The sequence below is a fragment of the Dasypus novemcinctus genome, chromosome 7, assembly GCF_030445035.2.
Source record: "Dasypus novemcinctus isolate mDasNov1 chromosome 7, mDasNov1.1.hap2, whole genome shotgun sequence".
NCBI lineage: Eukaryota > Metazoa > Chordata > Mammalia > Cingulata > Dasypodidae > Dasypus > Dasypus novemcinctus.
The window spans coordinates 33,977,203-33,989,510 of NC_080679.1; the positions used below are offsets into that span (position 1 = coordinate 33,977,203).

Genomic DNA, 12,308 nt, shown 5'->3' on the forward strand with positions numbered 1-12,308 from the left:
AATTATTTTTTGTGGAGTTACATTAATGGATCAGAGAAAAAGATCATTAATTAAAATGCATCCCATCACATTGACAAGAGAAATGAATACAATGAATACAGTAACCAAATAGCCTTTATGTTTCACATATTTTGAAGAATACTAGCTTGAAATCAGCCTTCCATAGAGATTAGTGTAGCAAAATCCAAATAGAGTAAACCAGGGACCATTCCCACATGTGTCAGTGTTCAAAGCATCATCTGTTTCCATGCAGAAGTCCCTGCATCATCGTAGATCCACAGATTTTTAACAGAAATAGGTACTAGTGTTAGTGAGTTACATATGAATCAGGCAGGTCTTTGCATAGCACTCCAAGACAAGTATTAGATTGGCACGAGGAAGATTTTTCATGATTGGAAAGTCAATTAAGTGTTGCCTTAACTTACTCTGATTCAATGTATAAAGTGTGAGTCTAATAAATATCAACTGCTTATGCCTTATGGCTTTAAATACCTCTACAAAGTCCTACTCACTCATGTTTATTTTTTAATAATATGAATGATCTTAAAATGTAAATCAAATCAAGTCACCTGCTAGGAAACCTTCAATGGCTTCCCCCATTGTTTCTAGAAGAAAGTATGAAGTCTTAACCAAGGTATCTCAGGTCCTTCATCCATCTTATTGCATGCCAATCACCTCTCTGTCTCCTTCTCCCCCATCACTCACATTTTAACAGCAATAACACCATTACACCCTGCATCTCCCAATATATTTTAATTATGAATGGAAAAGAAAGTGTATCATACATGGTGAGTGATATGATATTATGTCCTTAATTTAATTAATAAACATAAAAAAGATCCATATGTACACCCTCTTGAAAGAAAAAACTAAAATAAATGTTACAGTCTAATTAAATTATTCTACATAAATTGCATTTGCAATATTCTATGTGGAAATGTGTAAAGAGCTATGGAAAACACTTAGCAGGATATTTCTGTTGTACTGAAGACTCAAAGAACTGCCATATTTCGACCTTTGGGGTTTTGCCTAAGCAGGTAGAAGAGAAACACCTGAAAAGATTACTGAATAATCATTACGAACTGAGTTTTTGAATGTCTTTTACTAATAAATTAAAATATATTATTCAAGTTATTGTTCTCTTTTAATATCAAGATTTTGAGTTTGTCTGATTCTATACTCTTTTTATTTGTATCTCACATGTGTTCATTGTGCCTGACCAATAGTACCAAGCTATGTGTAGAAAATTGTCATTCAGAGACACAAGCATCTTTGGCTTTTTCAGAAGCTATTGGTGTCATTCTATTTTATAAACAAAAGCTTCTCTCTGTGGTTTGGGTATTTCTTCCAGGGAACATTTTAAGGAAATAATAAACTAGGCTGATAGTTTAAAGAGAGAGAAAGTGGATCTTTACTACTACCAGAATAGTCTGCCTTTTTGTTTTGGTCAACACCAATAGTATTTTCTGTGGACATAAGTTCTTTAAAACCTGAAAGTTTTAAATATTTAAACATGATCTTGGAGCAACAAGAAGCATGCATAAATGGCACTAATTCTGACTTACTGAGATTTTTTTTCCATCCCTGCATTGATCCCAACAGCTGTATGTACTTAAACTCTCTTTCTGGAGCCCTTGTGCCCTATATTATGCACAAGAGAAGAAGTAAGGACAATTATTACCATTTTTTAAAGAACCCAGGGAACCACTTAGGGGAAGGATAGAAATTCTTCCTCCTGCCACAATGCCTTCACACTCATCGATTGCAATGGCTTCTCATTAAATAATACAGTAAGACTCAATAGAAAATGTTGAGTTTTATATATAATAACAAAAGGAAAAGAAACAGTGAAAGAAAGAATAGTGAGAAATAAAGTTAAGCTAATCTTTTTCAAGCTAAGGGTGTCTCAAATGATATGTAATGAAAGGTCTTTGTGTGTTTGATTGGGTGTGTATGAGCATTTATGGCACCTGTGCCTGCAGGGGGTTGCACCAGCAGCCAAATGGTAACACTGGTGTGTAATTACAGAGCACTTAACTGCATTCAGCCATGGTTTGTTTCTCTGATAATTTCCACTTTCATTGTTCAAGAGGCTGTGGACACTGTAGAAGCTGAGGTTCAAGTACCTGCAGCTGTTGAGATAAATGAATGTTGTAGCTGCTTTTTAAAAGTTTCCAATAGGAATGCTGTTAAGAGGAAAGTTTGACAGAAGTATAGTTAAAATAGTCTATGTACCTTTCCAAAATCATAAAATCCTAAATCAATACATGGTTCATTCTTTATTCCTCTGCTTCATTTCTCAAGCTGGCTGAGCTCCTTCCCTCCCCGCCCAGTAGGACTGGTCCTTCTTCCATGCTATTAAATTCTCAGTATGGAATAGGCTACTTTGATTTTCTATTTGACTTCACAGACATACAACCTATGCTGTCTGCACTTGCGATATATAATAGTTTAAGACATTTAAAAATGTGTTAACTTGTTTATATAAAAGAATAAAAGTGTTCCAAAAGGATAGAATCTCTCCATATCTAAACACAAATTTATTTCCATTTTCTTACATTTCTCTTCTCCAACCAAAGCTTTTGCATTCATTACTTATTTGTGTTTAAATCTTTCTAAATTTTGGTACAATAGAAAACAGAAGGGTACAGACAATAAAAATTAATGATTCAATTTCAGCACCATGGAGAGTGTGTATCTCGTTTTCTGCTTTTCCAAAGGCCCTTCGTTTCATCAACAAAAGCATAGGAATTATTTAGAAACAAGTTTGCTTAACTAATTATTATTACATGTGTAATTTTACTGTATTTTGAAAATAGCTTGTTCAAATTAATAGAATTTTGGAATCCTTATTACATTCTCACATTACAAAAAAAATGACCAATTATTTCTTCAAATTTTTGTTAGTTTCAGCAAGCATTTATGTTTATTTCGAACTATGGGTTGGATTTATAAATTGGTTACTAGTAACCTGTTCACTTTTAGTCAATATGTATCATTTCTTTACCCCGTGCATATGTGTATATGTAGAGATAGATAATCTGATCTACCAGATTATAGATAGATGATAGATGATATGATAGATATAGATGATAGACAGATAATAGAAATAGAGTGAGCATTAATAAAGCAAATTAGGTAAAATATTGACAATAGGTTAATCTTGGTAGAGTGTACTATTCTTATTTTTGCAAATTTTTAAATCAAATTTATCTCCACATAAAAAATTTTAAAACCTCCATCTGGTTTAAATGTACAAATAAGAGAATCCAGATTCACTGTCTGACCCTAGCCCTTTCTCTCCACAAATACCATGAGCTCTACTTATAATGCCATCAAATTAATGCCCTACCCTCTGATCTACCTGGAGATCTACCATGCATTGTTCAAGACAACACAAAAGACCATCTCTCCAGGAATTCCCTTTCCTGATCTTTGCAGGCAAGTTAAGTACTTTCTCTATTGTGAGAAATGATTTTATAATGTCTGCCTTTCTTAGAGTGAAAACTATAAAAAATGAGACTGCATTCTTTTGTGACTTTGGGCACATTACTTCATTTCTTCTTCCTGCCACATTATTTTCACTCTCACCAATTGCCACAGTATAATACTGAGATAACAGTAATTACTCATGAGGTTGTTTTGAGGATTAGAAGGGTTAATTCATGTAAAACTACTTAGAACTGCCTGAGGAATAGTAGGTTCTCCATAGTATGAGTTATTATAATATTGGTGTTGATGGTGATGGTGATAAGTAGGATAGTTAAAAAAAAAATAGTATAGAAATAGGACTGATTGTGATACGTCCAACACCAAACATAGCAGAAACTCATTAGATATTTGCATATTAACGAATGAGTTGTCAGGGACGACACTATTTATATTTCTGCAGGGAAAACCTAATGAAGCCCTCAACAACAATGGTAATAGAGACAAATGGAAGAGATGAATTAAGACTTGCACGTAGATCCATACAGAGTGATAATCAATTGACTTGGGTGGAAGGGGGTAAGAGGAGAGGAATAAAAACTATTACAGTGTTATGATATTATGGCCTTCACAAAGCTACACTTCAGGCAGTTTTTCTGGGATAGTGCCCATTGGCATTATCTCCACCAGACAATACAGAACAGCCCCTGATTGGGTTCAGTTACTTTGCTATGCATTTGCAATGTATTTGTTTAAAAGTTTACCTTATTAAATGTTTGTGGCAATCTTTATTCAGTGTGTAATTGTAGCAATATACTTCTATACTCTGAAAGGATCCAGGTCAAAGGTGGTACATAATTGTATAACCACATAATAAATGTTATAATGATATTTATGTGCAATGGGTGACAAAGAAAATATTAATATTGAAACAGCTAATTTTTTATTATTTATGATTTTTAACATTAATTTCCTCATATCCTACATAGGTTGGTCTAGAAAAAACAATCGATGTGATCTTGGCCCAAAGCCATGTTTCATCATAGAAGTGAATTCATTTATGTACATCAAGGTGAAAAACAAACGCAAGAATAGAACTGTGTTGTCATTTAATAATATTTTATTTAACAGTTCACAATTAAAGCACTTGCAATAACACAAAAAGTTTAAAAGCAACAAAAGACTGCTGTACAGGAAGGATTTTTCTTGTTTGTAGAAGGGATAGAAACTTTATGCTTAAAGTGTAAGAAATTCATATTATAGTGCAGGGTTTAGTATATAAACAAAATCTATAATCTGAAGCGAATGAACATAACTTCTAAATTATTCCAAAGTTGGAGGGAAGGGAGAGTGGCATGAATCTGAAGTCTTCACTTGGTCTAGGTTAAAAACCAAGGAGCAACATAAAAAGCAAACAAGCAAACAAAAATCTCAGTGGCTGTATGTCTACCATTTGCTGTCATACTCCAAAAAGTCAAAACCCTGCACACCAGTGTCCTTTAAAGAAATACATACCTTAAAGACCTCTGTCACACTCCTCAAATTCAGTTCCTTGGGAAAGGATAATGATATTTCTGGATCCACCGAATGGGTGAGAATGATTACCAAAAAGAAGCAATACCCAAATATCATGATAGGACTCTGTGTTTCATTTTATGAAAGTTTTGTTGGTATCCTGACTTTTTTAATGTCTTGAGTGTGACAGATGCTCTTTTTTTTTTTTTTTTTAGAGAAAATGACAGCTGTGTCCTGAAAGCATATATAGAGAAAGTTTAGAAGACAGAATAGCCACTTTTTCTACCTTGGTCATTAGTATAAAGCACCATAAAATGCTAGCTGCAAATATAGGTGTCAGTAAGCTTTGTCCACCAAAAAACATGGATGAATTCTCATGAAAAACAAATCACTTAGGAAGGACTCTCTAAGTGAGGTTTTAAAAAGTGACTAATGACAATTTACTTGTGAAAGATACCACATATTAAGAGTAACAGAGTAAATGGGGATAATGTTTGTAATCAATATTCATCTCTGGGAAACAAAGTTGAGAATCAGTTCTTTTAGGTAAAACATGACTCAGGTTGATTTAAGAATGGAGGCTGAGGGGACTCCTTCTCTATGCCACCTTCCCAGCACTGCTTTGCCTGTAGTGGAAAAGACTCTTGGAGTCCACATTGCGAGATTTCTGCACAGCTTCAGCAAAAAGTTTGGTCACCTGAAAATAAAATGGTAGGAACCTGAATAAGACACATGACATGCAAGTGAATGCTTAATGAAGCAGGAATAAAAAATCACAGATTCTGTTCCCAATTTTTAAAGAGACAGGGAATGAAAGGCATGAAAAATTATTTAATGAGGACTTTCTCCTATATCTCAGACCTCACCAGAATGAGCTTATTTCAACCCCAAAAAAGGGGACTAAGACTGACTCTGGGAAAAAATCGATAGGATGTTAGTCAGTCTCAAAGAACAGTTCTCCCTGTGATAAATTTGGTAGGCTATGTCCAAGTGAAACTGAATGTATCTCATGCAATAATTTTCTGTGAATTGCACCAGTGCTCGTCCTGCATCTGGACCTTCAATTATTAACCTCTTGCTTGTATGTGTAGCTTTCATTTAGAAATAATGGAATAAAAATTTGGGTCTCCATTCCATACAACACCGTTACTTTTTATTTAAAAGATAATTGCATGGAAAATGAAATGGCCATGGCTATCATTGGCTTGTGATTATCTCAATTACTTGATCACTACCCCATTTAAGCTATGACCTACCATGTTAGCACCATTATTCTGGTTTTTATTTTAAAATCCCTCTCTATTTTGACCGTTAAGAGAAGTAGAAAGAGAGGTGCACATATATTGAAGAATATTCCTAAAGGAGGCACAGAAATAAAACCTCATGCAGCCTGCACCTGAGGAAAAGATATACCTGGAAGTTGGTGAGGAGAGCAATTCCACTGTCAACAGCTGTCCTCCGAATCACATAATTATCATGGACAAACTTAGTATTGCTATTGGGGAGGTTAATCACTAGGTCAATGCTCCCATCTCTAATCAACCTGGAAAAATAAGCAAAGTAAATAAAAACATTCAGGTGACTATGTATATTGTATCATTAGCTTTAAAAACACTAATATAAATCACTCTTAGTCAAATCTATGTCACAATGAATTGTCACCTGACACTGGACTGACTGCCTCCTCTATTCCTAAATAGATATTCAAATAATACTCAGTTGAGGATTATAATTTATTATGCTCTCGAAAGCATTCTGGTAAAGGTTTGACAGATAGAATGGAAAAGTTTGTTTTCTCTTTAAAATGTGTTCTATCCATAATAATAATTGGTTATTTAATAGATATTTCCGTATTTGACAAGAAGGCGATTCCTCCAGCATTAAAGTTCATCCCACCCCTACCCTGCATCCCCACATTAACATTACTTCATTGCTTAGTTCCCAGTGCCTCTCAGCAGGGGGTATGAGAATGCAGGTCACCTGATTAAGCATTAAATAGCTTTGCATTCGGTTGCTGTGCTGCTACACAACTAGGGGATGCTTAAATATCAAATAGCATGAAGGAAGTGCTAACCATTGTCTTACGAAGTCTCAAGCCAGCAGGTTATAGCATCCTTGGAAAATGGCTAAGTTCTGAAAACAATGCTATTATTTTATTAATTTCATGCTGATTTACAAATTGACTTCTTAAAGAGTAGTGTATAGAGTTTGATATGACTTAACCCCTTCATAAGCTGTAATATCCTGGAGCAACCAAGAATTCTCTCCTATTTGCACTGCACACATGCCACATAGTTCTGTAAGTGTTGATGCAGTTGTTTCCTTGAAGGATCACACATTGGACTGAAACAATATGGGTCTTTCAAAATTTTATGTTGAAGTGACCTAAGGCATAATAGCCAGTCTTATTAAAGAATGGCAAATCAGGTAAAACAGGGCTGACATCACAATGCTTCCCATAGTGCTCCTTCATGTAGCAAAGGCACAATAAATTGACTGATTTATTTGTGTACAATATCAGTGAAATATAGCTGGTAATCTTTTACTTGATAGACACATACACACACAATCTAAGTTTGACACAAAATATGAAGTGTTGCGTCACACTCTCCATGCCCTCTTTCAGATCCTGGTGTATATCAAGGAAAGTATCCTTACAAGGAAACAGTTTGAGAGGTGTACATATCACCTGGTACACATATGGCATGGTGCGTTCTAGAAGAATGGCAAAGGGTACGGGAATGAAATTTTAGTATCATCCTCAAATGTATTCATTTTAATTGCTTGACTAAGAGGACTTTTAAAAGTCTTGCAGTAGAGGAAGGTAGAGTATTTGTATCATACTAGTTCCCAAAATTAAGCCTCTACCCATTTCATTTTCTTAGAAAACAATCTGCCCAATTCTTACTTTCTGATGGAAGAGAGGCTGGGGTTCTGTCCTTCCTGGGATGGCCATGCCACTGGGGTGGCAGGGACATTGTTGGCATTGAGCCAATCTGAGGTGGCTTCTGTGGCAAAGAGCTGCATTTGAAATGGAAAAATTGGTTACTATGAGTCTCACAGGAAAGGCTTTCAGGAGCAGGGAAGCCTAATGGGGCAAAGAAGAAACTGGTGAGTACAAGAAGCAATACTGTGCCATAGGTAGAGACTTGGACTCAAAATCCAGAGGCACGGACATGGGCACTTTAAATATTTTCCAAATATTTGCAGTGACAAAAAACCTAAGAACCTCAATGGTAACTGCCTTTGTAGAGAAGAAAAATGCAGAATTATTCATGCCCAAAAAGTCATTTTTATCAACTCAACAAAGCCTCATGGCCACAGGTCCGCCCCAAGCCTTGGGAATAATTTTGTTTTACTGAACTAGGCTTCCTGTGCAGGTATTCACAACAAAGAAATGTTACCTGTGACTGTAACAGCTGGAAACTACAACTCATATGGAAGCAGGAAAAGAAAAATACATGGAAATGCACTGGAACTTCATCCCAATTCTGCTTAAATGAAATTTTTTAAGTTTTCAGCTGACGACTTCTATTGAGTTTGTGCTAATTTTTGTTAAAGTTTAAAACAGTCTATTTTACTCCATTTAGGTTTTGAACCTACCACATTGGTTATACCTTTCAGATTGAAATCACATATTTTGAGCTATTACTTTCCCTAAGATTCTTCAATATTCTATTTTGTGGACAGAAATCAAGTTGAAAAAAATTAATATACATACCTTGAAACCTTCATTGTGTAATTGTTCAGCCACACCAAGGAATTTTGGGCGGAATGATTGCTAAAAATAAATTTAATAGAATTTACTTTCTAGTTATGCATGATTTTTATGTAGTCATATGCAATATGATATTCCTCATCCCATCATAAAAGCCAATGACATATTGCCAGGCACTTTATATTTAAAGGTGACAAGTTCTAGCCTTCTATAGTGAGTATGCATTCTTAGGTTATTTCCAGTATAAATATCAATCCACATTGCCTTACCCTCTGCTTAGAGCATTTTACTTTTCACCCTACCCCCAAATTTCTTCACTCCCTTTTTAGTATACTTCATATCTGTCTGCAGGTTCCGACTCACTCCAGGTTCAGCACAGATCCTTTAGCTGGTCAAGGAGAATTTAAAGACAGTTTAGGAGCTCCACACGGAGTCACCCTAGCTGGCTTCTCTGCCAATTCTACCTTCTCTATTTGCTAAGTTCCAATTTGGTACTGCCCTTCCGTAACTAGTCCCCTGTCCTAGCAGCACCTTCACTAAGTCAGTCTTCTGGAAATCAATTTTGCATTCATTATATGATGAGAAAGGGCCATGGATAACAGAATGGGCTCTAGAGTCAGTAGCTTCATTTCAAATCCTGACTCCACCATTCACGGTTGTGGGCGCTTGGAAAAGCTCATGCCATTGAGCACTGATTCCTTCATTTTTAGAACAGCAAGGGGGATAATAGTAGTATCTACCTCTTGGGCTTGCAACATTATTAAATTGTGTGACCTTGAGCTTAACCTGTGATGAATGTCCTCATCAGTTAAAGTGGGAATAATAAAGGTACCTGCATCATAGGACCCTTGTAAGTATTCAATGAGCTAATTTATGAGTAAGCACTATATGTGTTAGTACAGTACCTTGGCATAGTTACTAGCCCATAATAGTTCAAAAATATTAATTATTATTATAATTAAAATAATTTCAGAGACTAGATTCCTGCCTGTGTGCCCAAGTTTCCAAGCCTGGAGTCCTCTGCTGGCTGTCACACTTATATTAACCAACTTCATGCTCATAGATACGCATTTCACTTCTGGATAGGCTTCACTGATGTTCCATCTTGCTGTTCAGATATTTTCTTACAGCCCATTGCTGTGACCTTTCTAGGGCCAGCTGAATTCATCTGGCCTATGGGTCCTGCTTTCTCTGCACTCCTAACAATTGTCTTCTGGGTTCCCCAGTTCCGAGCATACCTTCATACCAAGATCCATTATTTACAAGACAGTAGTTAGGATAAAGGGGTGAAAAACAAGCCCTCCTATCAAGGACTAAACCCCTGATTTTGACTTTATTAATATGAGTAACTGAGCTAAACTGGGCAAAATCAAATACGTTGAAAACATACCATTCATTTTTAAATGGGAACATTTTGGCTGGTTATTCTTGTAAAAATTTTGTAAAGAGATGACAATCTTGTTATTTTGGTAAATGTTTTATAATCTTTTGTTTAGAAACCATATTAGCAGTAGCTGAAAAACATCATGGATATGATGTTATTTCAGAATTAAAAACTAAGAATTGTGATAAAACCTATCAAAACCCTTGCATAATTTTTATAATATTCAGTACATAAAACTTTCTCATATTTACTTGCAGAGTCTTTCTGAAAATAGATCTAAATCCTAGGAAAAGACCCCTAAGTCTATGTTCAAATATAAAAATTATTTCAGATTCTGGCCCTCTCAATCCAGAACTGCAGTTTTATTAGAGGGAACTATTGGCAACTAGAAAAGATAAATGCAACTGGATGTAACTCAACCAAGGAAGGGGTTATTCATGACACTGTCCTTGTACATGAATTGTAACCTCACCCAGATAGTAGTTTGTTCCCTTCCTTCTTAGGCTGAAACAGGAAGAAATGAACTGAGATGCAAAGAGCTAATGATTAGACATATAAAAATAAAATTAAATGTATTTTAAAACTTGGAAAGTAATTTACAGTGAAAATAAGAGAATTTAATAAGGTTATGGCAGTCTCTTTATGAATAGATCAGGCAGAAGAATATACAATAATTTGGTCAAGCTTGATTCTTCTTGGAAAGCAATGAGCTGAATTGGATGGCATATTAGGTTTTCTTCATGTTTTAAGATTCTTTGTAAATAGCAAATATATATGAAATATTCAAAATGCACTTCAGAATTTTGCTAAATCCTCCCTACTATGGAACATTACATTGTGACCTGCTGGTAACACAGCGCAGGCATAGGTAAAGTACCAAATCACCTTAGAATGCTCAAGATAAAGAGCCTATCCAACAAACATATATTGACTAAGTGATACATTATCATGTACTGAACTAATTATTCTCAGTCTCTTAAATCTTCCTCTAGCAAAAAGTCACTGAAAACATATGGCCATATGGTAATACAACGTTTAACCACTTTTCTCAAATAATGTTTCATAAGTACAGTGGTTCACGAGAGTGGTTCCTAGAGCAGCAGCATCACTTGGGAAGCTGTTAAAAATGTGAAATTTGGGGTCCTACCCAAGATCTACTGCATCATGAACTGTGGGAATGGGACCTAGGAATCCGTGTTTTAACCAATCCTCTAGGTGATTGTGATGTACATTCAAGTTTAAGAATAGGAAGTAAAAGGAGATAGGAGGACAACTCTTCACTCATTTTGTAATTTGAGGTCAAGATGCATTGACCTTGGCCAAAGTCACAGTGAAAAATGTTAAGTGGGAGAACTGGAATGTAAGTTTTTTTCTTTGTCATTTTAAAGTAAAATAAGTCAGCAAGTCCCCTAAGACCTGCAGACACCAGTCAGAACCTCATTATGGAGCTGTTTCAGTGCTGTCCCCCAAGTGGAAAAGATAAATATCCGACATGACAGTATTGGCAGTTCTCAGCCAGGGAACCACTCTGCCTTCTGGTCTGGGGTGTTGGCTTTCATAGCCACATTATAAACTTCTATCAAACATGTATTGAACACTTGTGACACATAAAACAGCCTCTCTACAAAAAGAAATTACAGCTGTCAGCTTGCATCTGAGTAGGCCCAGATTTAAAAGCTGATTGAAAATACCTGTGTAAGAAGCCATTCGTTACTAAAGGTGAAAAGTACAAGCTGATTTATTTTCTAGGAAATGTTTATAAGGAAGCAAGTCCTTTAAAAAAGGAATGTATTTTCCCTTCAGTTGTTGTTTTCACATTAATACACCTTCTGGCTACACAAAAGAAAGCCAAGTTAATAACTGTGCAATGTTTATGGATGCTTCTGGGATGTCTGGACTGACAACTCTATGGTTGTTCCTAATGATTCTGTACTGAACAGAAAAGGTTATTCATGTCACTGGGAGTTGTCTTTTTCAACTAAAATGCTTGCTTTGTGTTTCTGAGTAATGCTGAAGTACAGATGTCAGGATGGTGCTTTCCACTCCACAAGCATCACTGAATAGCCCAATCAGAGGGGGATACAGTGAGAGCTCTTGATCTACTCTAGAGCAAATCATTTATTGTTAAAGACTGTTCCAGAAAACTTAAAAACAAGGCAGATTTCCTACTCATAGCAACTAAAAATAAATCCTGATGGAATGAAACGTCACTGGAAATATTGCAGGAAAATCAAAGTTGATTTTGTTGCTATATAATTCTGC

At 35.6% G+C, this 12,308-nt stretch overlaps 1 protein-coding gene across 1 annotated transcript in view; it reads right to left on the minus strand.

Moving 5' to 3' along the window:
* Positions 1-5,075: 5,075 nt before the first annotated feature.
* The window catches only part of CPS1 (carbamoyl-phosphate synthase 1), a 127,532-nt gene continuing 120,299 nt past the window's right edge, over positions 5,076-12,308 (minus strand). Inside the window, exons 35-38 of the mRNA XM_058300192.2 lie at positions 8,666-8,725; positions 7,853-7,965; positions 6,358-6,487; positions 5,076-5,641 (exon numbers count right to left, since the gene is read on the minus strand). Of these exons, the coding sequence (XP_058156175.1) occupies positions 5,543-5,641; positions 6,358-6,487; positions 7,853-7,965; positions 8,666-8,725 (402 nt within the window). The 3' untranslated portion in view covers positions 5,076-5,542. The remainder of the gene's footprint in view (positions 5,642-6,357; positions 6,488-7,852; positions 7,966-8,665; positions 8,726-12,308) is intronic.